The 26924-nt window shown below is 43.7% G+C and overlaps 1 protein-coding gene across 1 annotated transcript in view; it reads right to left on the minus strand.

Annotated features, from left to right (window-relative positions):
- Positions 1–26924, minus strand: part of MYO10 (myosin X) — a 184400-nt gene that overhangs the window by 35433 nt on the left and 122043 nt on the right. Inside the window, exons 10-19 of the mRNA XM_035125884.3 lie at positions 26427–26556; positions 25880–25998; positions 24796–24942; positions 24151–24251; positions 23865–23931; positions 22416–22508; positions 21992–22060; positions 21698–21780; positions 19507–19615; positions 18406–18486 (exon numbers count right to left, since the gene is read on the minus strand). Of these exons, the coding sequence (XP_034981775.3) occupies positions 18406–18486; positions 19507–19615; positions 21698–21780; positions 21992–22060; positions 22416–22508; positions 23865–23931; positions 24151–24251; positions 24796–24942; positions 25880–25998; positions 26427–26556 (999 nt within the window). The remainder of the gene's footprint in view (positions 1–18405; positions 18487–19506; positions 19616–21697; positions 21781–21991; positions 22061–22415; positions 22509–23864; positions 23932–24150; positions 24252–24795; positions 24943–25879; positions 25999–26426; positions 26557–26924) is intronic.

Consider the following 26924-nt stretch of genomic DNA (forward strand, 5'->3'; position numbering starts at 1 on the left):
CACACACACACACACACACACACACACACACACACAGCGCCATGCTGTGAAACATTAATTAAGAGGCAGATGTCCTCTCCCACCTAACTCCCGATGACCAGGGAGCATTTTTGTTTATGGCAATGGGCAGGAGGTCTCTGCCACGTGTCGGAACAAGAACTGTGCCATCCCTAACACAAGGTCCCAAGCTTAAACTGACAGGTGCACTCTCCCCTTGCACGGCATGCAAACAAAGGCCGTAAGACTTTATGGCACTTCCATCTCATAGTGACGGGGGATTATTTACACCATATGAACAGGTTTTGCCAACAGTCTCCGTTTTCCTGTCAAAATCTTGCCTTATCCTGGACCTCTCCGGTTCAGATTCCCACTTACTTCAAATGTCAATGTGCAACTCGTTTTGTATCTAGGTAGTCTAGACATTGTAAGCTGTAAACCAATCAAGTATTAACCTTCTGTCTTTTATTACCCATTTGCCATTTAAGTCAGTTAGGTATCTTTATGTATATGGAAAGCTCTCCCATCAGATGTAAGACAGATAAGCAACTATTTGACTTTTAGAAGGCATCTGAAGGCAGACCTGTTCAGGAAAGTTTCAAATAATTGATCTTTTATTGTGCTTTTAATACTTTTGTTGGGAGCTGCCCAGAGTGGCTGGTTCAACCCAGTCAGATGGGCAGCATATAAATAATAATAATAATAATAATAATAATAATAATAATAATAATAACATAACAAAAAATGTTAAAATGGGCGCCTTTTAAGATACTGGAAAGAAGCAGGAGACAACTCATGATTTAATATTCAAAAGCTTTGAAGACGCTCTAACTCAGGAAGAAAGGGAGAAATGTTCTAAGAGGAAGGCCCACTTGGCAAACCCTCACCATGATCAACTCCCGCCCGGAAACCTATGTCCCCACTGTGGAAGGACATGTGGATCTAGAATTGGCCTCCACAGTCACTTATGGACTCACTGTTAAGACCATGCTCATGGAAGACAAACTTACTCGGCTACGAGTGATCACCAATGAAGAAGAAACTGGCATTTTAATGACAATCTAGTGGTTCACTGTGGATGGCTGATGAGCTGTGAACTTGTGACCCGTCTGTGCCTACTTGAGGTTCACCTGTGATGGCTTTTCTTATTCGCTAGAACACAACTTCAGTTGTCCACTGGTTCTGCTCAATCCACTGAACCCCATTGGTAGGCACACTAAAAACTAATGAAAGACCATCCTATTTCATGAAGGAAATGCTTCTCTATGATAGTCTGTTCCTGCAGAGAACATCTCTGAATTCATGAAGCAAAATGGGTACTAGACAAAGCTACTGAATCGGGGGACCGGATGCTTGGCGCTTTTATTCAACAGGTAAACATGTGCCTGACAATTCCAATGGATTTTGGAAGGAGAAGGGGAACAATTTGGCACAATTCTGGAGCTTTCCCTGTAGCTTAGCCAAAATGGGAAATTCGCCAGCCTTAGCACAAAGCTAATATTTGATATGTTTAAATCAGGAACCTCCAAAATATTCCACTGAACAGCTTTGTGTTGCTAGGAAACCAAAGGTCAGGCAGCATTCAAAGGCCAAATTTATTCCCATCCCCTTGGTAAGCTCATAGAGCTCCTTTCATTTCAAACTGTTATGATTTAGGACTGAAAAGCCTAGTGGCCTCGGCACTCACACATCCTAATTGTGATTCAGGGCTCCTTAGTTCCACCCTGATCTCTCAATACCATGTCTCCTTCCCTCCCTTAAGCACGCAAGGGTAGGGATCAAATGATATCGGCCACCTGCTAGTATTCATCACACAACTTGGCACCCTCACAACAGCTGGGGGCTTCCTTCATTCAGAGAATTAATTGTACAGATCAACGGAAGCTCACCCTGTCGCGGGGATTTGAACCGCTGACCATCTGATTGGCAAGTCCAAGAGGCTTTGTGGTTTAGACCAGAGTGCCAACCGCACTCATGACATCTACCTACTGTGGATCTACCTACCTACCTACCTATCACCCTGTTGCGGGGATTTGAACCGTCGACCTTCTGATCAGCACATGCCACCCGCTCCGCTTAATCTGTACACCGTGGTTAGCAGAGAACGAACACCTAGGTCTGCACCTAACCCACATTAAGCCAAGCTTAATGCAATTGAAGAAATGGCGGCTTACCTTGTGTGTCCCTTAGGGACTGCCTCAGCAGTATTGAGCTGAAGCATGCAAGCAATAATACAGCTCTCTCACTACAGCAAGTGGTTAAGTGCCGGGTGGAGTTTTGCTGGGCTGCAGTTCATGTCTCTTTGTTGCCAGCCAGCACAACACAGCCAAGGAAGAATTTATTGTAACTTAGCTCCCCCCCCCCCGGTTTAGAAAAAAAGGATTAACAGTTCCTAATCTTATTGGCCTTCAGTGGAACATATGCACCTGTTTACAGGGATCTGAGCCACAGGTATGGGCTGTCAGCAAACAACTTTGAGAATACTTTTTCGGCAGGTGCTAATATCTGCTGTCTGTATTGGCATGACATTTAATACACACGCCAACCAAACTTTTAGCACCTACTGATTTCCACGGGAGGGATTTAAGCTAAAGGCTGGGGAGAACTTAATTTTTGCACCTCACAAGAACCGCCCACGAACCGGCACGCAACTATCCCTCGGAATTCACGCTTCCCCATTTCGTGTACAAAAGTGTATTACGTCAGGGAGGAAAGCGCACAGTAAAATGCACTCATTCTTGAAAACATACAAACATGCATTATGTGAGGGGAATCTGTTTGCAGAACGGTGTAAATTAGGTAAGTGCCTATCGAAAGTGAAAATGTGGAGTACCGTACTGAAATAATGATCGGAAAAACCAGAAAACGAGAGAAACAAACCCACAACTTTGTACACCCCTAATTTAAGCACTGTTGTTGTTGTTTAGTCGTTTAGTCGTGTCCGACTCTTCGTGACCCCATGGACCATAGCACGCCAGGCACTCCTGTCTTGCACTGCCTCCCGCAGTTTGGTCAAACTCATGTTCGTAGCTTCGAGAACACTGTCCAACCATCTCGTCCTCTGTCGTCCCCTTCTCCTAGTGCCCTCCATCTTTCTCAACATCAGGGTCTTTTCCAAGGATTCTTCTCTTCTCATGAGGTGGCCAAAGTATTGGAGCCTCAGCTTCACGATCTGTCCTTCCAGGGAGCACTCAGGGCTGATTTCCTTAAGAATGGATAGGTTTGATCTTCTTGCAGTCCATGGGACTCTCAATTTAAGCATATGTTTAAATTAATATCTTACCGAAACTAATGAGATGTAAAAGGGAAGAGTGCAGATCCCACTGAATTCAGCTGGACTTATTTCTGAGTAAACATGCAGAAGACTGTGTCCTTATTTATTTATGTAAAAACATTTATATACCACTGAATGTTTCCAAAAATCTTTAAGCAGCGTATTTGGTTCTATGTAGCCACAGGAAATCCGAATATATTTCTTGAGCCACTTTGCTGGAATAATTCTGACAGGAAAACTACTTGGAAATTTTCCTGCCAGTATTATTCCAACAAAGCTGTTACTTTACAGTATTTGGACTGGAGTCTATCATACTGTACTTAGGGGCATGAAGAGCTGTATTTTTTAGCTGAAATAAGCAAAATTTGAGGTAGCTGGCACACTCTCCATGGGTACCCTTGTTCTTTCAGCTGAATTTGGGGCAGCCATTCATTTGTGAAAGCTGACACCACACACGACTTGGCAATTATCAGTGGTTCTCTGGAAGTGGAGAAATTCTTTCAGCCATTTGCTTTATCTCTCTATCAGACCATTAAAAAGCTGCAGGTCTGGAGATCTGCCGATGAGAATTAAAACATATCAAAAGATAATTACTTTGGTGCATTTAAAAATGAAAAATTAGGCATTCAGAGTGAAAAACGTTTGATGGCTTTGTTCATCTGCTAACATAATGATTACATTAAAAGGTAAAGGTAAAGGACCCCTGACAGTTAAGTCCAGTCGCAGATGACTCTGGGGTTGTGGCGCTCATCTTGCTTTACAGGCTGAGGGAGCTGGCGTTTGTCCGCAGACAGTTTTTCCGGGTCATGTGGCCAGCATGACTAAGCCACTTCTGGTGAAACCAGAGCAGCACACGGAAACACTGTTTACCTTCCCGCAGGAGTGGTACCTATTTATCTACTTGCACTTTGATGTGCTTTCGAACTGCTAGGTTGGCAGGAGCTGGGACTGAGCAATGGGAGCTCACCCCGTCACGGGGATTCAAACAGCCAACCTTCTGATCAGCAAGCCCCAAAGGCTCAGTGGTTTAGACCACACGCCCCCCGCGCCCCCAATGATTACATCACTAAGCATTAATGCCCTTCAAAATTATTTGAGACGTATCCAATAATTATATAGCCAGGGCTTTTTTTTTTTAAGCCGGAACTTGCCAGAACTCAGTTCCAGCACCTTTCAGGTGGGCTCCATTGCCATTATAAGAGAACAAGGATTCATGGTGAGTTCTGAAAAATCTCTTTTTCTAGAAAAACAGTGCTGTATATAGCTATCAATTTTTCCAAGACTATTAATTCAGTTTTTTTTTAATTTTTGGCTTATACACCCAAGGCATTTCTATGTACAAATCCCCTTTATCATTAGCAGTGAAAATGCCAAGAAACAGTTTAAAGAACAAGCAGGGGTAGGCACTTTTAAAAACTGCAAGGGGCACCTGACTCATTATTTAGGGCAGGCTTCCTCAAACTCGGCCCTCCAGATGTTTTTGGCCTACAATTCCCATGATCCCTAGCTAGCAGGACCAGTGGTCAGGGATCATGGGAATTGTAGTCTGAAAACATCTGGAGGGCCAAGTTTGAGGAAGCCTGATTTAGGGTCACCAACCTGGTGCCTGCAAAGGCTTTCCCTGGTCCACCTAGGCCAGACATAGGCAACCTTGGCTCTCCAGATGTTTTGGAACTACAACTCCCATGATCCCTAGCTAACAGGGCCAGTGGTCAAGGATCATGGGAGCTTTCATTTTTTTAAAAGGTATCTAGGCCTCGTATAAAGAAAGTTACAATGAAAAATGTGCAGGTACCTTTTAAGCCATTTCTGTGAGATGAAAGTGTGTGTGGTCACCTTGCATATTTTTCCTGGTACCGAAGCATGCTCCACTATTCTTACATAGACACAGCATCCGTGTGTACATGTGTGCTCCCATTTGCTCCCCATTTTGTGTTATCCTCCCCTGCGGGAGGCAGTGGAAGACAGGAGTGCCTGGCATCCTCTGGTCCATGGGGTCACAAAGAGTCGGACACGACTAAACGACTAAACAACAACAACCCCACCTCCAAGAGCAGCTATTTTGAAACTGGCACCCCGTAACACTCTTCAATATTTGAAACTGGTCCAGAAAATGTTGTCAACCCCTGACTTAGGACATAGTGGAAAAGGTACATTAGCCTAACGTTAGCTCCCATCTCCCATGCGGGTGGTGCTATGGTCTAAACAACTGAGCCTCTTGGGCTTGCTGATCAGAAGGTTGGCGGTTCGAATCCCCATGACGGGGTGAGCTCCCGTTGCTTGGTCCCCGCTCCTGCCCAACTAGCAGTTCAAAAGCACGCCAGTGCAAGTAGATAAATAGGTACCACTGTGGTGGGAAGGTAAACAGCGTTTCTGTGCACTCTGGTTTCCATCACGGTGTCCTGTTGTGCCAGAAGCGGTTTAGCCGTGCTGGCCACATGACCCAGAACGCTCTCTGTGGTCAAACGCCGGCTCTCTCAGTCTGAAAGCAAGATGAGCGCCACAACCCCACAGTCGCCATTGACTGGACTTAACTGTCCAGGGGTCCTTTACCCTTTACCTTGGTATGGTTTTTGACAGGAAGGGAATCTGATGTCAATGACAGACCATTACCTGGTAAGGGTTTGTCTGAGGTTGACTACTCCCATGCTGGGCGGGAGAGTGATTAAGATGGTTCACCCCTGGACACAAACAGAATCTGGTGGATTCCCGACTGTTCTCTGGAGGATTTCCCAGTTGACATGGCTGACACTTGAGAGACACTGGTTTTGCTGTGGGACAGCATAATGAAACCATCTCTTGGTAGGATTGCTCCTCCTCAGTGCCTTCTTCATCACTGCCAAACCTAAATGTCTTCTTGGTATGCTGGGAGACTCCGGGCAATGGAGCAAGAGGGATGGTTGCTAGGGCACTAGTGGCGAAAATCTCAGAATAAATCTGACCAAACACAGGCTTGAGCAATCTTTTGTGGCTACCATGTGGTGGTGGCGGCTGCAGCAGCAGCAGCAGCAGCAAAATGCTCACTTCACAATCACCATTGAGAAACCACCCAGCAGAACTTTTTAAAGGTGGTGAATGAGGTTGCTGGAAGAGCCCCCTTAAAAGTCTGCTGTAAGAAATTTGCTAAGCACTTTGATGGTAAGACCGCTCAGTTTCATTCGAAATTGGATGTGACGATTATTACGAGTCTTAGAGAGGTGATCAAAGCACCATATGGCGCCGTGTTATTGGATCAGTCGCAATTACTGTGGCCTCACGAAGTTGACAAGTGGTTTGAACGGCTGTGGTCCCCCCACTAGCGTTTTTTGACCCTCGCCTGATAAAAATGAACCAAAATTGACGGTGTTTGGTTTACTTCCAGACTCATTGGCAATGCACTTTTGCACATCTGACTTCGGTGAGGCAAGGTCACCTTGTTAACTTCAGATCTGAAACTTCTGTGCAACTGCAACAAATTGAGGGCAAACGGTTCTGTACCTGATTAGTATTCGATTTTGTAACTAGAGTGGACAACAAAAGCTGTGGGAAATCCTGGACCTGCCTCTTGAGATAATGGCCTGGTTCACACATAACACTAAGTCATGGTTTCCTTAAGTGTGCTTTGTTTGTCTAAACCTAGGCCAGCAGACTAACCATAGTTAGTTTTCTGGCAACAAACCATGATATGAAGCCAGGGTTTGTTGTTGGCTTGTGAACCATGGTTTGTTTTAATTATGTTAGGCCTCAAGCGAATACCCTTACTTCACCAGCTTGTTTGTTTTTTAAACTCCCCATACTATAGTCTCAGCAAGCTACACAGGAACAAGGTATGAAGATGCAAAGTTTTGACACTGGTCCCAGTGTGCAACTTAAGATTCAAAACCCCACCTCACTCTTGCTTATTCCTACTTTGTTCCCTAGCCTTGCTAGACTCCTTCCTGTTTCTCAGCCTTGCCAGCTGTGAACCAGTTCTTCTCTGCCCCACCTAGTGCTTCTTGGAGCAAACCTTGGCTTAGCTTCCTTCCTACCCATCCAACCTTAGCCTGGCTCCCTCACTTGGAAAAGTATTTGTGATGTACACAATTAAGATCAGAATCTACCACGTTGCTCCTATGAGGATTTCAACGAATCCTTCCTATGTTTTTAACAGTAATTTGCTGCTTTAGTTATAAAATGCTTTCTAAATGGTTAAACTTGGTCTGAATCCCAATTTACAGATGTAACACATAACTGCTAGCCTGAAGCTAAGGAAAATACAAAAAGTAACTTAGCATATAGAAATAAGCTACACTGCATTACCGAAGAGTATGATTTCTTTCTTTTTTTTTGCAACAATAGTGATAATAGTACCATATTGTGTGTATTATCATTATTATGCTATTTCACCCCACCTGAAAACCTAACTATGCCCATACTAATGTAGTAACGCAGCTAGCTTTTCCCCTTCATGGATCAATGCCTTGTCGTGGTGAAGGGGCTTGAATAACTCAGAGAAGCTATGAGCTATGCCATGCAGGGCCACCCAAGATGGACAGGTCATAGTGGAGAGTTTTGACTAAACACTTTTAGTCTAATGTCATCCTGGATCTCAGTGATAGAACAATTTGAATTTACCGTCTCGGGAAAGTGCAGACTTCTTGCTGCCATATGGACTGATTGTAATATAAACCTCAAAGTGGTTTTAAGCAAGATACAGATATTTATATCTTATCAAAAACAGATTTTCTTTAAACTCGGGCAAGCATGCTTAGGAGACAGCCTTAAACACTTCCTTATACATTTAAAGGTTCTAGTGCCAGTGAGCTCCCTGTAAGTTATTGTGGAATATGCCAGGGATGAACCTGAAAATAAACAAATAACCCTCCATCTCTTTTTTTGTAAGGTCAGTCATGCCCAATATTTCCTTGTTGTTTTTTCTCAGTCATCTTCTTCTTTTGGCAGCAAACTGTTCTGTCTTCCGCTGTGCACACTGCATCCCAGACTCAACAAATGTGCACCATCAGGTTTTGCCAGAGGGATTGCAAAATGCATTCTGACTTGTGGGAGCATGCATAAAAGAAGCTTATTCGGACGATAACCCCTTTCAACTTTTGTGCTTTTCGTCCTTTCCTACCAGGGCCGGATCTAGGTTTGATGAGGCCCTAAGCTACTGGGCCCTTTATATGCCCAGCTGTCCTTTGTCAACAACAAATTGTCACTGTTTTTTGTGTTGAATAAATGCTAGGTGGTAATTTATGGACCTAATAGGTATCTAAAGCCATTTGCACATAACAAAATATGTATTTTATCAGAGTAATTGTTGAACTGAAATACAATTTAGAAGAAGTATATTAATAGTGAAATACAATTAAGAAGAAGTACAGTGGTACCTCGACTTACGAAGGTGATCTGTTCTGCGGCGCTCTTCGTGAGTCGAAACCTTCGGATGTCGAAGCGTCTGTTTTGCGCATGCACAAAGCGCGATTTTGCACTTCTGCGCGTGCGCAAAACACACGCGCGGCGAAAATACTTCCGGGTTTGCTTACTTCGTAAGACAAAACCTTCAGAAGTCGAGGCATTCGGAAATCGAGGTACCACTGTATATTAATAGTGAAATAATTATTAAGCTCTAACTGTATGTAGGTTTTATTTTATTTGTTTTTTATCTTATATTTTGGAAATGTACATCCAGGTTTGGTTTTCCTTTAATTTTTTTGGGGGCCCCCCAAGCTATAGCTTGTTTATCTTATACATAAATCTGGCACTGTTTTCCACCCACCTCCCTTCCTGCAATTTTTACACAAATTGTACTGCAAGTAAAGCATGCATAAATTCACACACACACACTTTTAAAAGAAACTCCAACTGCCTTCGAATTCAGAGGGCGTTTCCACAGAAATCACAGGCAACGGGTGCATTAAAGCAATTGATGACCTTTTAGCGAAGCACGGGGTGCTTGATCACTTTCCCTTTTGTGTCCACCGGCAAGCAGCTTGGGACAGTGGAAACGTTCTCACAAAAAGCAGCTTGTTTAAATGCCCAAGTTCTGCAGCCTCAAAAAAATCTCTCTGTGCTAGTAGTCTTCCTTTGGAGTAAACACACCGCTGGAAATGTTCCCTGTGACAAACTTGGTCATTACAGTTTCAGCCCCAAAGTCGAACATCCCTGAGAGATTTTTCTTACCTTTCTGAAGCACTTTCCTCTCTTAGCTTTCAATCAGTAGGACAAAACTGCATCTTTTAACAGCAGCTGCTGCTGCTGCTGCACACATGAAACACACAGAGGCACTGGAACTTGCGCAAAAACAGGGCTCTTTCTTCAGCCTGCTGGTATTTGGAGACCTTCATGTGATATCTTTGGCTATGCTTGTTTTAATTCATTCCTGCTGCTACTCAGAGGAAGTCATGCCTAGCCAGGGCTGGCTCAGCCGCCGCCACTGTTGCATACTCCCTAAGCAAGAGAACTGCAAGGGCTAATCTTTCTTTATGAGTGCTGAGAATGTAAATAGCTTTTGAAGCCAGCGGATTCCTTTCAGAGACCTGAGGAGATAAAGCAAGCAAGATGGCTCGAAACGAACCAAGTCTAGCCTGGGAGTTTTAGGAACTCTAAATATTTTTGCTGGAAGGGAATAAGCTACCCTCTGCTTTATTGGTGGCTTTTCATCAAGGCCCTGCATATCTTCTTGAACGGTTACCATGTCAACACGGGGAACATGATCCAAATCGAAGCCGCAGTTCTAGAACTCTGGCTGGGGCAAGTGATCCCCCCCCCTTGCTGGCTTAAGGATATACGGTAGTCACTAAAAGACCCAATTTGGCTGAAAAATTAAAAAGGCTGCAAGCGTTCAGTTTTTACCTGTCTCTTCCCAGTTTCTAGGGTGGTTTCCCCCCTTTCCTAAAGGGCCACAAGGGTTATGACAGAGGCAATAGATCCAGACTTTCTCTTTCCTTGTGTGTGTGTGTGGTTTTGTTCTTTTTGGTACAGTGGTACCTTGGATCTCGAATGTCTCCGTTGACAAACGTTTCAGAACCCGGACGCCGAAAACCCGGAAGTAAATGCTTCCGTTTTCGAATGCGCCTCAGAAGTCGAACGGCTTCCGCTGTGTGTTTTTCAATTTTCTCAATTGAATTTGCAGGCAGCTCTTTGCGCCTCGGTTTTTGAATGTTTCGGAACTCAAACAGTCTTCCAGAATGCATTACATTCAACAACCGAGGTACCACTGTACTAACCTTGACAATACGTGATGCTGCTTCCCTTTGCCCAGTAATTTGATGGGAACTGAGGAAAGGAGGTTACAACATTTGGGGCATATGGAGAGTAAGATATAGCAGTGATGGGCAACCTTTTGAGCTTGGTGTGTCAAAATTCGCTAAAAAACCAAGCATAACTCGGGTGGTGTGTCACTTCGAGACAAAAACAATAATTTCACGATATTTATAGTTTAAATAACAAAAATGTATAATTGTAATATATAACTGTATTTAATAAACCAAAAAACTAATTCTTTAACCTAACCTAACCATAAAACCCTTATTTATCACAAAGTGCCCAGAGTTGTTGAGCTTTTTGGGGGGAGCTGCTGACCAAAGTTTTGGAGGGTTTTTTTGGGGTGTGTGTGCAAAAGTTGCTTTGCTTTTTTGGGGGGGGGGAAGAGAACAGAAATAAATGACGAATAATACCTTTGCTGGAACTAACACGCAGCACCGACATAGTCTGCCAAAGCGCCAAAAAAAACCAGCACAGAGCGGGTTAAAAAATGAACGCTGTTACACCCAATCATCGTCTGCCAAAGCGCCAGAAAAAACAGCACAGAAAGGGTTAAAAAACCAATCTCTGGCTACCAGCAGCAACAACAACAAAGTGGGAGAACAAATGGGGGGGGGGGGACAACAACAACAGTGTGAATGGGCCGATGGGGCGCATGCCAGCAGTGAGGGCTCTGCATGTCACGTCTGACACACGTGTCATAGGTTCGGAGTCACTGAGATATAGCATGATGGGTCTCTGCTCTTCTGCAGTATCGCAGGCAATATGCCCCTTAATTCTTGCCAGGAGTCACAAGTGGGGAAAGTGCTGCTGCCCTAGAGTCCTACTTATGGGCTTTCCATGGACATTTGCTTGACCATGGTAAGAACAAGATGGGCCTCTGATCTGATAGTCAGATCTCTTCTTACGCTCTTAGGGCTATTGTGGGGATAATATGCAGGGTTAAATATATATCATGGGTTCCAAGCGGGAAGGGTGGGTCAAAACTGCAGTAATAATGGCCTTTAAAACAGTAGATTCTGGAATTAACAAGGTCCACTGTTTTGTCCTGGCCCTGAACATCTAGATCCAAATGTCAAAATCTGAAAAAGGTGGGGGGCAGTTCTGGCACCATGCACTTCATTGTCTTCTTAAGTTAAGGTAAAAAGGTAAAGGACCCCTGGACGGTTAAGTCCAGTCAAAGGCGACTATGGGGTTGCGGTGCTCATCTCGCTTTCAGGCCGAGGGAGCCGATGTTTGTCCACAGACAGCTTACTGGATCATGCGGCCAGCATGACTCAATTGTTTCTGGCACAACGGGACACCGTGACGGAAATCAGAGTGCATGGAAACGCCATTTACCTTCCCACCGCAGCCGTACCTATTTATCTGCTTGCACTGGCATGCTTTCAAACTGGGAGCTGGGACAGCCCACCGCGGGGATTCGAACCACCAACCTTCCGATTGGAAAGCCCAGGAGGCTCAGTGGTTTAGACCACAGCGCCACCCACATCCCCTTCTTAAGTAATAGCTTACCTTCTTAAGTAATAACTTAAGAAAAAGACTAACAAATTTCCTAGCACTTACGCATCAGAGAACCCATTCGCACTAAGAAAAACTGGCATTGTCTTCCACTGACATCAAATAATCAGCTCAGAGATTTATGCACAATATAATGCTGCTATGGAAAAGCTTTCTTTCTGTTTGTCTTCCTGCCGTCTCTCACCTCGGATTTCCCAGCTGCTTCAATCCATATATACAGAAAAATTCATTCATGGTTCACTTTTATGAATTCCTGCAACCTTATAATGTGCTTCTGAGATAATGAGCAAGAGTCCACACCACTTGCTGCATATTAAAGCAATTCTAGAGAAATGGGAAAGGCCAGCTGGAGAGGTTGCCTGCACCCTGAACTCAAAACTGGGCTGGGAAGAACAGTGGGTGTATTTCAGAGCCTACAAGGCATTTTTAAAATAAGATATACACCAACAAAGGTATTTACCCTACAAAAAAACAACTGGCGCCATGGACATTGGGTTCAATGAAGGTCAAATTATGAGCTTAATGGATAACTGTGCTTGGAAATTTGCCACAGAAGACATAGCTTATCAGTCTCCAAAAATGTTGCCTCTGTTGTCTCAGGCGCACCCTTCTTCCACCCACTTGAAAAAGTATTGCTTCCAAGAACTATCCAGTTTCTGAAACGTCAAAATAACTCCTGGCTCATAGATTCTGTCCAAAAAGCTGCTAGGCTATTCCTTCCCAATCACGGGGAATAATTTCTTTTTGCTCCTCAGTCTCTTGCAGGTGACATCAAACCAAATCACACGGTTCTGATGCTCAGCTCAAACACCAGTAACTGCACAACACACACCTAAAAACAGGAATTGTTGATTTCCCCCCCCTGTCTCAACCATTCAGCACATTTTACATTTTGCAGAGTTTCGGTATTCTTTTGACATTGCCTTACACAACCAGTGTTCCGTAACTGGTGAAGGGACATGCTTATTTGCTCTGGAATGGGAAGGAGGGAGGGCAATTTCCCCTAGAGTCTCAACTAAAGCATCCATGACAGATGGCCATCCAACTTTGCTCTCCACAGTGGGCACTTCCCGCTCCTTGCTTTTTTACCGCTCGCCGACTCTGGAGCACATGTGACGATGTTGCAGCACATCTAAGTGCTCCTTCTCTCTGTTGAGACACGCAACACTAAACTATATTCTGCACTCTCAGGATGAGTTGCAGCAAGCCTCAGAATCACATGCTGCCCACTCCTCCTCTGGCACAACTGTGAAGAATTTGCCAACTTTATAACAGCCCACGGGGGACCCAGGTGGTGCTGTGGTTAAACCACTGAGCCTAGGGCTTGCTGATCAGAAGGTCGGCGGTTCGAATCCCTGTGACGGGGTGAGCTCCCGTTGCTTGGTCCCAGCTCCTGCCAACCTAGCAGTTCAAAAGCACGTCAAAATGCAAGTAGATAAATAGGAACCGCTACAGCGGGAAGGTAAACGGCGTTTCCATGTGCTGCTCTGGTTTGCCAGAAGCGGCTTTGTCATGCTGGCCACATGACCTGGAAGCTATACTCCGGCTCCCTCGGTCAATAATGCGAGATGAGCGTGCAACTCCAGAGTCGGTCACGGCTGGACCTAATGGTCAGGGGTCCCTTTACCTTTACAACAGCCCACAGCTTGAATTAACCATAGCTTAGGGTTTGAATGAACTGTGGTGCATCTAAAGCTTGCAATGTTCTCCTTTTGGCCATGCTGGAGGTGGAGGAGAAAGAGGGGAGCGATAATGTGAGCTGCGATGATTTAGCATTTTGGTTTAACAGACTGTTTTTATTTATTTATTTTGTGATAATTTATTAGTTTTTAATTACAACAATCCAATAATAGCTTCATTATAACAATGCCAAATTATAATACAATTAATAATACCAATCATTAGGTAAAGGTAAAGGGACCCCTGACCATTAAGTCCACTCGCGGACGACTCTGCGGTTGTGGCGCTCATCTCGCTTTACTGGCCGAGGGAGCTGGCGTTTGTCTGCAGACAGCTTCCGGGTCATGTGGCCAGCATGACTAAGCTGCTTCTGGTGAACCAGAACAGTGCACAGAAACGCCGTTTATCTTCCCGCTGGAGCGGTACCTATTTATCTACTTGCACTTTGACATGCTTTCGAACTGCTAGGTTGGCAGGAGCAGGGACCGAGCAACGGGAGCTCACCCCGTCGCGGGGATTCGAACCGCTGACCTTCTGATCAACAGGCCCTACCGGTAGGCTCTGTGGTTTAGACCACAGTGCCACCCGCATCCATACCAATAATTAAGATGCCAAATTATACAATTTAGGTTGTCCCCCGCATGCTAGAATTAATGGTTTGCTGATTTTCTTTGTTTTAGTGTTCCAAAATCTCCTAAATTTCAATTACAGTATGTTCCAGTCCAAATACCAATCCCTTATATCGCAACTGCAGTTTTAACGATCTCCATTCATATTGACACACTGAATGATTTCTGCACCTACAGATGGGTTTAACAGACTAATTAATTGCTTTTCTTTTTTGGGGGGGGGGATGCTCTGCCCCTTGTCAAACAGCATTGGTGCCCCTCCCAAATAAGAATATGTAACGTACTATAGATAATCACAAATAGGTTGAATTTTTTTTTTGCTGCATTATAGCTGTCCAATATGTTGTTTTGACAAGGATTTTCTTAAAAAAAAAAGACACCAAAACATTCTCTTGGCAATGAACATTGTCAGTCCATTTAAAACATTCATCAGTCATCAGCCTTTCAGACCATGGCAGGCATAATACAGAGCTGTGTGTCTATGGCAGGCCTTGCTTAGTCATTCTTTTGAGGGAGGTGAGGAGGGTTCTTGTATTGTCTCCTTTTTCTGTCCCCGACTGACCTCCCACATCCTATAGAATCTTGTTCCTCATAAAAGCTCTGGCTTAACTCATGAGTCATCTTGAAAAGCACTCATATGGTGGTTACACATGACAAGGGGGAACAGTGCCCTGTCTAGACAACTACTCAAAGAAAGCTTCGACCCACCCAGCCCCCAACATTCCTTTAAACCCTGATGCACAACATTCTTCCCATTGTGAAAAGGAAATATAATGCCTTCGGCCAAATCCAGCGGACTGAGAGAAATGATCGAGATCTCAAAAAGATACTTTATCCCTAGTCGAGCGGGAGCCATGTTTCCTTCCAACGACGTGAGCGGCTCATACAAGCTGATCATCCCCACCGGGAGTCCCTTCCAATTAAAACTTTACACCTGTCGTCAACTCTCTGCCAAGCCAAGCACAAGGGAAGCCTTTTCGTAGCCAAGACTTCAAGCTAGCAGGGAAAAGGCAGACATCCGGAGAAACATGTGCCATTTCTGTCCTGTAGGCTGGCTCACAGCCTGATGTGTATGTGTTGAGGCACAAAAGTGTTGTCTCTCATTCCGTGTAGAATGGTGAACCATATCTCTTGTTCACAGGCCTTGCTCGCAGATCCGTTGCCACAAAGAAATGAATGGCGTATCTGCCAACATTTCTCTGATGAAAATAGGGATGTCCCCATTCGTAATAAGAATAAGGTAAAGGTTCCCTGGACGGTTAAGTCCAGTCAAAGGCAACTATGGGGTTGCGCCGCTCATCTCGCTTTCAGGCCGAGGGGGCCAGCCTTTGTCCACAGACAGCTTTCCAGGTCATGTGGCCAGCATGACCGAACCGTTTCTGGTGCAACGGAACACTGTGACAGAAAGCAGAGCGCATGAAAATGCTGTTTGCCTTTCCGCTGCAGTAGTACCTATTTATCTACTTGCACTGGCATGCTTTCGAACTGCTAGGTTGGCAGGAGCTGGGACAGAGCAACGGGAACTCACCGCTTGGTGGGGATTCAAAGCGCCAACCTTCTGATCGGCAAGTCTAAGAGACTCAGTGGTTTAGACCACAGCGGTTCAAATCCCTGCTGTGGCAGGAAGGTAAACGGCATTTCCGTGAGCTCTGGCTTCCGTCACAGTGTCCCATTGCACCAGAAGCAGTTTAGTCATGCTTGCCACATGACCTGGAAAGCTGTCTGTGGACAAACGCCAGCTCCCTTGGCCTGAAAGCGAGATGAGCACCGCAACCCCACAGTCGCCTTTGACTGGACTTAACCGTTCAGGGATCCTTTACCTTTACCTTAATAAGAATAATGACTATTTACACCCCACCCATCTGACTACATTGCCCCAGCCACACTGGGCAGCTTCCAACATATGTAAAAACATAGCGAAACCTTTTTTTAAAAAACCGTTCCCTATACAAGGCTGCTTTTAGATGGCTCAGGGGTCGGATAACTCCATGCCCTCAAAGATTTCTCCAATGAAAGTAGGGACGTCCTAAGGAAAAGCAGGACATTCCAGGATCAAATCAGAAACTGTCCTTGGAAAACAGGGACACTTGGAAAGGGGTCTGGAAAGGGGAAAGGGGAAAACACTCAAAGTGATACCTATTTAGTAAGGACAGTCTCTCGTTTTCTAGTACTTGCCCCTTGTATTGCCTTGTATTTTCTTTTTAGGAAAATGTTGGGTATGTCTCCGCTTAAAAAATGCTGCAAGAGTGTTGTGTATACATGCCTGGTTTTTGTTTTTGTTTTTGGTAAGCCACCTTGGGCTCCTCATTAGAGGAAAGGCGGAATGTAAGCCTAACTCAGTAATAAATATTCTTCATATTTCCAGCCCCGTCTCCAATGTCTCCAGACTTTAAATACGCATGGGCATCATGATCTTGAGATATGGAAGGTGTTTGTAGAATTCGTATTTTTTAAAACGGAAAGGGGTCAAACCATCAAAAGAAGTGTTGAAATTCTGGGAGGTTGTATAGTCACAATGGAATGGTCTCGTGGGTGGGGTGCACATTTTTATTCTTATTTATTTATTTATGATTATTACTTTGTCAAAAAAGGAGGAGGAGGAGGAGGAGGAGGAGGAGGAGGAGGAGGAGGAAAGAAAGAAAGAAAGAAAGAAAGAGAGAGAGAGAGAGAGAGAGAGAGAGAGAGAGAGAGAGAAAGAAAGAAAGAAAGAAAGAAAGAAAGAAAGAAAGAAAGAAAGAAAGAAAGAAAGAAAGAAAGAAAGAAAGAAAAAGTTTATTTCTATAAGTACTGGAATCTAAGCCAGAGATAGAGTTCCAAGAAGCTCCTGGGTTCCTTGGAAGCTTATCACGAGTTCCTCATTGAGAAGGTCAGGAATGGCCAAAGATCCATCTTTTCCTGAAGAGCTACAGAGAAGTGGGTGGGTGCCAAGATGCCTCCTTGATTAATCTGAGGAGGCAGCAAGACACTCAGCAGGTCTGGCCAAGGCCTCATATGAACAGATTATGAGAATATTCCCCACAGTTCCTCTACATGGCGCTGTGATTTCTTAGGAGGCCTCAAAATGGAAAGAGCCCCCTGGAAGTTTGAAAACCGCTGGTTTAAACTCTTGAGCAAAACGTGGGCATTGTTTAAAATTTAGCAAGTAGCTATCAATGACCTATAAATTAAACTAAGATCTGCTTTAAGTAGTTTTAAAGTTTGGAAGTCGAACAGAATCTATTCCGGAAGTCCGTTCAACTTCCAAAATGTTCGGAAACCAAGGTGTGGCTTCCGATTGGCTTGCGGGAAGCTTCTGCAGCCAATCAGAAGCCACGGAACCCGTGTCGGACATTCGGGTTCCAAAGAACATTTGCAAACCAGAACACTCACTTCCTGGTTTGCGGCGTTTGGCAGCCAAAATGTGCGACTCGCAAGGCGTTCAATTTCCGAGGTATGACTGTATTTACTTCGACTCGCAAGGCGTTCAATTTCCGAGGTATGACTGTATTTACTTCATAAAACTTATATACCACTTGATGGTTATGAAAAAACAACCTCAAAGCAGTTTGCAAAGAGAACAAAACAATAAACTATTAGTAAAAAAACATGAAAACAACCCTTTCAGTCCTTTAAAACATAAAATCAACGATAAACTTAGAAGAGAGATGGAAGTGCTTTCCACCTTACCTGGGAGTTAGCAGGATTGAACTAATTGAGGCTTACTTCTGATTGTACATGATTGCAGCCTGAGGGGTGTCTCACAAGACCAAAAAATTGCAAGCAAAGGTTTCTGCTCACCCTTAGTAAAAGCTGCTGTTTTGCCAACTGTTTCATCTATCAGTTAGAGGATTTCAGAAAAGCAGTATAATTTCTACAGCACACACAGCAAGCGTAAGGTAAACCAACAATTAAGGACCGCAGAGGACACGATGCCGAAGGTTGGCCAGCTTTTACAACGACTTAGAATCTCAGAGATTAGAAGCAGAATCTTGCTGTTCTATAGGTAGTGGTGATCATGAAAAAACAAGGTTAAGCCATCGTTCCATGGTCACCTGGCAGAAAGATCGAAGGCAAATGCAATCTTAAAAGCTTAAACCTTACCTTCTCCATGTTTGGCTTGATGCAGCGAACAAAGAAAGGGTTGGAGGTGCTTAGCGTTGCCATCAAGGAATGCAGCGAAACCTAAAAAGAAAAACAAAAAAAGAGGGGAGGAAGGATCAAAGTTATACCTTGTACAGTACTTATCTTGGCAAACCACTTGCAAGCAGTCGCCGTAGCAGCACCTAGTGGCAAGGACTGCAAATTACACCAAGGTAGGCTTCTCGAAAGGAAAAACAGAGAATTGTAGAATTGGGAGAGTTGCAAGAGGCACCAAGGGTCATCTAGTCCAACCCCCTGCAATGCAAAGGGATCTGAGACAGATGGCCACCAAACCTCTGCTTAAAACTTCCAAAGCCCTCAAGAAGGACACAAGGCCAGCAGCTGCCACCTGTGAATCCCAGCAGCTATAATAATAATAATAATAATAATAATAATAATAATAATATATTTATGCCCCACTCTGGGCAACTCCCAACAGAATATTAACAACACTTTGGAGGTCCCAAGCCGCAAGGTGGTTAGATTGGTCTCAACTAGGGCCAGGGCCTTTTCAGTACTGGCCCCGTCTTGGTGGAACGCTCTCTCACAAGAGACCAGGGCCCTGCGGGATTTGACATCTTTCCGCAGGGCCTGCAAGACGGAGCTGTTCCGCCTGGCCTTTGGTTTGGACCCTTATGTTTCCCTCCCCCTATGGTTTTGATTTATGGACTGCTACTAAAATGAGGCTGCATTTTAAATTGTATTTTAACCCGTATTTCAATGAACTGTTTTTTCTTTTTTCTTTCATGTTTTATTGTAATTTTATTGGTGTTAGCCGCCCTGAGTCCGGTTCTGCCCGGGGTATAAATAACTTATTATTATTATTATTATTATTATTATTATTATTATTATTAAACATCAAACATTAAAAACTTCCCTAAATAGGGCTGCCTACTATTCAGAGGCATGCATCTAATAATCAAAATTATAACTTTTTGAAATGAGGTACTTGACCAATTAAAATGAAGGACCAGAGTAAACTGAGTGAGTAAGAGGATTCAGCCCTACCGATCACACGCAAAAGGCAACGTTTGGAAGAGCTCGATGGATGAAGGAACTCACCTTAAATTGCAGGCTGACGGTGGGCTTCCGATGTTTGGTTCCAGATTTCAAAGTGTCTTGACTGCTGCGGCTCGAAACATGTTCAAAGAGGTCATAGATGAAATCGAGGCTGAAACAGAAGCAGGAGAGGAGAAACCATGTTTCGCAGAAGTAGCGCTCAGGGCAGCTTAAAGGAAACAAATGTGAAATGCTGCTGCAAGATTTGTGCAATGTTTATTTAGAAGGGCAAAATATGGGGCAAAAATGTGATTTTAATGAGTTTTTCCAGGTTGTGGGAAGATGCTGAAGATGCTTATAATAAAGCCTCAGCCGAATAGCCATAAAAGCTTCGCATATCCAGCTCTCCTAAGTATTAAACAACTTCCCCTCTGCCTCTACATTATATTGCATGCCTCCTTTAAGGAAAAATCTCATGGTGCTTCTGTGTGTCCATAGTTATGTCTGCCTCCTTTATTTCACAAATTACGCAACAGGCACTGCCTGTTTTCTTTGTTGGGCTCTCTTGACTTTCCCATGAAAGCTGCTGCATTTAGTAGAAGAACGAGAATTAAAATATGTATATTAAGGAGATAGGAAAACTACCGGAGCAACCTATTAAAAAAACAACATCAACACTCAATAATCTACTTAAAATGGATAGTGGCTGCAAAATTTTGGAAGAAATCAAATTTATCAACAAAAGATTAATGGCTTCAAAGTGCTTGGCAGACTTTAATGATGATAAAAATTGTGCACTTCAAAAGATTCTGGGAAAATGGACAATCCACACTTATAGATAACTGGAGACCTTTTGTAACATATGTAACAAAATGCTGAATATTGTCTGACATCATTAAACTGCAATTGCACTCTGTGGTGAAGGTAACTGTATTTTATTTCATTTTGCTGTTTATTTTATGAATACAATATTTTTAATAGGCCAATATTCATTGGTGACTTTACGTTTACAGCCCCCCGCCCATATACCCCCCCACCGCAAAAAAACAACAACAACCCAGGAAGTTAGAACTGCCAATTGCTTCCTTATGTATCTACTTAGTAGCAAGTGTTGCACAGAGTAGTTTTTTGCACTTTGCATTTTCCTCCACATGCAACTATATGTGTGCAGTACAGAAGTTTTATAGGTCTATATTCTCATACATACTGATACACACATCTCTCTGAAGATTTCTCTAAATGGCCCCGTGTACATAAGCAGGACAAACAATGTCAGTTCCCCCCTCCAACTACTCTATGATGTGGTTGTTTTTTCTACTGAAAATTCTTCCTCCGGTTAAGAGTCGCCGTTGGAATGCAAGACATTCAGATTCTACATTAAGTGAAGCGTTCTGAAAAATGCGCTTCAATAATAATGATAATAAATCTCAACTTGTTATATGTCCGTAATTTGTTTCGGCTGCAAATGCAGCAAATTACAACTGGAGCTCTCAAAAATTGCCACTCCATAAATTAAGAAAAATCAATTTGAACCTTCTCCAAATGGAATGAAGACAAAAAATTATCTGGCTGGTGTCTCGCAGACTTGACCAAAACATTGCAGAATGTGGGCTCACACAATCCCTTTAAAGGAGGATAAAGGTATGCAAAATTCAGGGGAGGCAGAATAAACATGCCCCTTGACCTTCAGTACAACCAATCAAATGCAAATTGGCGGATATGCCATTCATAGAGCTTTATCCCCTTTCCACAGTGCAGGGCAAAGAAGAAGAAGAGGAGTTTGGACTTTATATCTCGCCTTTCACTCCCTTTAAGGAGTCTCAAAGCGGCTAACAATCTCCTTTTCCCTCCTCCCCCACAACAGACACCCTGTGAGGTGGGTGGGGCTGAGAGACTTCAGAGAAGCGTGACTAGCCCAAGGTCACCCAGCAGCTGCATGTGGAGGAGCGGGGAAGCGAACACGGTTCACCAGATTACGAGTCCACCGCTCTTAACCACTACAACATGCTGGCACCCTACAAAACAAATCAAAGCGTGCACACACACAGTCCAGACTGCATGCGATAGCAGATTCACAACTCGGTGCAGCTTCTTAGCAAATCCAAGTACAAAAAAATATGAAGAGTGTAGGAGAGAGTCTGTTTAGAACTGCAAACCAGAGGTATATTATGCCCCCAACCTCCACTGCCCTCTGAGGCCACTGTTTCCATCTTACCAAGGATCAATACCCCCCGATTGAAAATACTTGACGTACCTGCTTTCCCGCAAGAGGTTCAGGAGATCGTCCCTGAAAGTGTCCCTGTTTTTCTCCAGGATTCCTCTGACATCATATTGAACCTATTTGAAAAGAGGCAGAACAGGCTCAGCTATTAAAAAAAAGGAGGAGGAGGAAAAAGAAGCCCCTCTTATTAACAGCTTCTCACAGAGGGACCATTGTAAACAGCGGAGAAGAAACTGAATGCTTCAGTTAATTTGCAAGTGGCTGCAGGGCAAAACTGAAACGCTCTTTGGAAGAATTTCAACGCACATTAAGGAAAAAGGAAATTACCTCTCCGGCATAATGTTTCACTCCAAAGTTGTGAACAGCAACTCTTGGTTTCACATAAAAAGGATTGCTCTGTTTACAAAGGGGGAAACAAAAAAGAAAGATCAACTTTTAGGTTGAGTAACTGAAATATGGAAGGAGGTCTGAATAAGCTTGCTTATCAGAACTCACTGGAAGACCGGCTTCAGAAAAAGCCTGCTGTGTCTGTTTGGGTACTTAAGATTTTCTTACAGACACTGTGTGCAAAACCTCCATATATTATCTCACTCAATGAAGATCAGCACAATGCAGGTCCCAGAATTTTAACCAGAAACACCTTTGCAAAGTCAATAAACACTCTGAACAGGAGAAATTTTCCAACTACGTCTTTGAAGGTCTGCAGCACACACCACACATCTATCAAACAAATGAGAAATACATTACTTACCGCATGTTGGATGTGTAACTTTGCCAACAAGGTGCTGTCCGTAGCTTGGGGAAAATGGCTTTCTTCATTGATAAGTGCTAACAAACCAAGTTTCTGGGTAATTAAGACACAAGACAAAATAGTATCAGGCAGGTAGGTCACAAACGGTTTATATTTCTGTTTTCTTTTTTGTAATTTTTAAAAAAACCCTCTTTCAAATGGAGTAACACAGTGGCACTGGGGTTTTAGCTGCATAAATGGATTTGAATGGCATATTCCTCCAGGTGCCTGAAATGAAGCGTTGCCATCAAAAACAGCAGCCTCATAGCTCTTTTTTTTATAACATCTAGTGCAGAGGTGGCTAACCTGTGGCTAGCATTTGAAATTTTGCATTTTGAACCTGGCTATCGGCCACTTGCAACCCGGCGAAGATGCCTGGGCGCCAGGATGACACCCGACATCTCCACCACCTGGAGGTACATGCCTGGGGATCCTTGGATCTGGACTGCATTCACACACTAGCAACACACCCTGTAGAATTCTACCTGTTATATTTTATCTGCACAATCAGAATGACAAATATGACTTTCGAGCCGCCTGGCCCCCAGAGGACAACTAGGCATTCTGTTTTGCCGACTATAACCTTGGTTTAAGCAGCCGTTTGTGGCCCCTCAATATGCTGCGGAACTCCCACTCCCATTAGCCCTGGCCATTTGCTTAAAGTCAACGCGAAACGTATAAATTTAAAAGGATTGGGGGCTGGGATAGAAGAGGCGAGAACAAGCACCTTGAAGTCATCTACAGTTATTGGCAAGAGCTAAAGGACGTGAACAAGGCAAGAATCCTTAAATCAGATTGCAAATGCTGCCTTCCTACTCTTCTGCCATAACCCAGCTGGGAAGAGGATGGCAAAGCAGCAAGAGAGAAATGCTTGCTTCTATTCAATGCTGTGGCCACGCGAAGTATGTTGAAGTTCAAAATGAACAGCTATCGTATTACCAAAATCAACATTTTGGTGAACAGTTTCATCTTTGTAAACCACAAACCACAAAAAATGTTTATAGAAAGGAATACAGCTTCCCCCATTATTATAATTATATATTCCTCAAACTTCCAGATTTCCTTTAACAAAAAAACAAAACCAGCTATTGAGGCAGTGAATACCGTATTTTTCCGTGTACAAGCCAATGCCTCCTCTTTTTAAGTAAAAAATTGGAGGTAGTCTTATACACGGGTTTATACAGTAAATCTTCGGTGAATTGGCTGGGGAGGTGATGTGAGGCTGTGCCGAGGCATGGGGGATTGATTAGTTTCCCCCAAAAGCTGAACAACTTTAAAATACTGATTTATTAATTTTGGGCTTCTTAAAGGAGGGGTTGTCTTATACATGAGGTCGTGTTATACACGGAAAAATTTGTATAAACTCAATTCAAGATATTGTACGTCACACATTATTAAAAAAATCTTTACCTTTTCAATAAGATCCAAGCACTCCCCATTATCTGTCCAATTGATGTCTTCCCATGGGAGTCCTTCTCTAAGAGAGACCAAGAGGCACATTTTATTACAATTATCAGACACAAAGGTTTTTGGTCCACTTATTAGGAAAGGCGAATGGGAATCAGCTTGTTTCAAAATAATAGTGAAATGAACTGCATGATGGTCCGTAATACCTCTATGGAGCTGAGCATAAAAATAAAAATAAAAATGTAAAGGGCAGTAGTGGGGGTAGAGAAAAGCCTTTTGCAGTTCTTACCTGCTATATTCCAACTGCTCTAATGAAAAAATGTGCTTGTTGAAATACTCCTGAAGCTTTTCGTTTGCATAGTTAATATTGAACTGCTCAAAACGATTAACCTGGAAAGGAACAAAATATATTTAGGTAATAAAAACAATACATAAGGGCATAACTTTATTTCAATGCCAGTTTTCTACCATTAAAATCGCGCTCAAGAACATGGCTTAGAGCATGGAAAAAATACGTAACTACAATATAACAAAAATCACCGTAAACAATAAATAAAACATTCTAAAAATACACAACCAAACAATTTCCACATGAATCACGACAAGATCTAGAACAGGCATCCCCAAACTTCGCCCCCCCAGATGTTTTGGACTACAATTCCCATCATCCCTAGCTAACAGGACCAGTGGTCAGGGATGATGGGAATTGTGGTCTAAAACATCTGGGGGGTCAAATTTTGGGGGTGCCTGATCTAGAAGGAAGATACAAAAAACCAACAGCTACAACCCCCTGTAACAAAAAAATCCCCCAAACAACACCCCAGCCCCAACAACGCCCTTAGCAACAGGCAAGCCTTGTTAAGTTATGGAGGAATGAGCCAAACAGTGAACAAACAAACAAAGGATAAGCCAAGTGGAAACCTTTGGAACGTACCTCAAAATTTTCAAATCCAAAGATGTCCAAAATTCCAATGGACTTGAAGTCGTCTTTGCCTTTTATTCTGCTGTTGATTTTTTTAATAACCCAGGCAAAGCACTGGGAATAAAGTGCCATAGCTGCTGAATCTCTGTTCTCTATTGCCTGGAAAGAGGTAATGCAGAGCAGGTCAATTGTCACACACAAACAGATTTTTGACACAACGTCCTTTACGCAATACAGTGGTTTAAGTACACAATTGGTACCGGAAGTCTGTACTTAACCTAAAGCGTACTTAACCTGAAGCGAACTTTTTGAAAGTAATGGAAAGTGGATTAATCCGTTCCAGATGGGTCCGCGAAATACTTAAACTGAAAATACTCAAACCGAAGTGTACTTAAACCGAGGTATGACTGTATTACTCAAGGCATGGGGCAAACAGAAAAAAACAAGTGTACGGGAGCCCCTTCCGCCCCTCCTCCCAGCTCACTGTAAAGCCTTACCTTCCAAGTTCCGGACTGCAGAATCCAGGACCGGCAGCCATTTGACACCGGAAGTTACGTCGATGTAACTTCTGGTGTCGCTTTGCCCTTCTATGGGCACCAAAAATGGCCGCCACCGGCTTCGAAAATCGCTTGTACACATGTCAGGAAGTGCGCCGACACAACTTCCGGTGTCGCTCCGCCCATCTATGGGCACCAAAAATGGCCGCCGCCAACACCGGAAGTCACGTCTATGCACTTCCGGACATGCATAGATGCGACTTTTGAAGCTGGCGGCGGCCATTTTTGGTGCCCATAGAAGGGCAAATCGGAAAGAAAAAAAATGGCCGCCGGCAGGAGAAAATAACGGAGAAAAATGGGAGACAAAGTGATACAGGGGACCACCGGGAAAAGGTAAGTAAAAAAGGGGTTTTCCCGGGGAAAACGGGAGACTTGGCAGCTATGCTGTAAAGCAAGCAAAGGACGCTCTGCGCGGCTCTCGCTAGAAAAGATTTTTTTTTCTTGTTTTCCTCCTCTAAAAACTAGGTGCGCCTTATGGCCAGGTGCATCTTATGCAGCGAAAAATATGGTAAAATACCCCAAGAGTAACTTCGCTGTACCTGTTGTACACTGAGAGGTGTCAGAATTTCTTCTCCCCTGAGTATCATTGATCGTTGTGTCAATGCTTCTGTCAGCTGCGTTGAGTCCAGTCCAAGTAACTCTGCCGATCTACCCAGAGCTACAGCAACAGACAGAGATGATGAATGAAAGTTTTAAAACTAATAGAATTATGCACGGACAAACACAGCAACATCTCATGGGTTGGCAAGGAAAACCTAAGGCTCCCTGTGGGGCAAAGACAAAGCGATGGCCTAATAAGCAGTTCATAATTCACAGATGTCTATTTCCCTTCAACTGACTGCGCATATTAACTCACATCATTTTCCTTTCTAGGGAGAACGATCCAAATTTATTTTCAGAGCCGATCAATACCAATTATGAAAATTGGACTGGGGGCTTGACAAGGAGGTGATTTGCTGGCTTTAAATTGATTTTTTTTAAAAAAGTCGCCTGAGGCAGTTCGATTTTTGAACCAAGAAGGCAGGATATAAATATTCCTAATAAATAACGCTATACCAAAGGAAGCAGCCATCTCTTTTTTTTCACCTGTTTTGAAGGACACCTGTGCGCCACCCGCGGTAATAAATTCAATGTTGCCTAGGTGCAAAACACCAGCAAGCAGCCTGAGAACATCTCGCACCTCTTCTGTGGTGAACTGCATCACTTCCATTGCAGTCTAGGGGAGGGAAAACAATAGGAGACCTTGAGATGAGACCTTGAGATGGTTAACACAACACATTCCCCCACCCCTCCATGTTGAATTCAGCGAAGGCCCTATGTCAGTAATACAGCTTCCATTCAGGCAACGGAATTTCCCCTGCTGCTCCTCCCGAAATCTGTTCTGGTTACGCCAATCCCCAGAGCAGTTGTGTGGTGGGGATCACAGGGGGAGGTGAGGGAGAGGAAGTTCAGTTGTACGAGTGAAAGTCAGTCTATTCATGCTATTACTTCACTGGATACCACCCGCAGGCAGGAGCTATTATTGCAATGGCAATTGTTGAGGAGAGTGAAAATGGCGGAACCCCTGGTTCCTCCACTGCACAT

The sequence above is a fragment of the Zootoca vivipara genome, chromosome 8 (assembly GCF_965207765.1).
Source record: "Zootoca vivipara chromosome 8, rZooViv2.hap1.1, whole genome shotgun sequence".
Taxonomy (NCBI): Eukaryota; Metazoa; Chordata; class Lepidosauria; order Squamata; family Lacertidae; genus Zootoca; species Zootoca vivipara.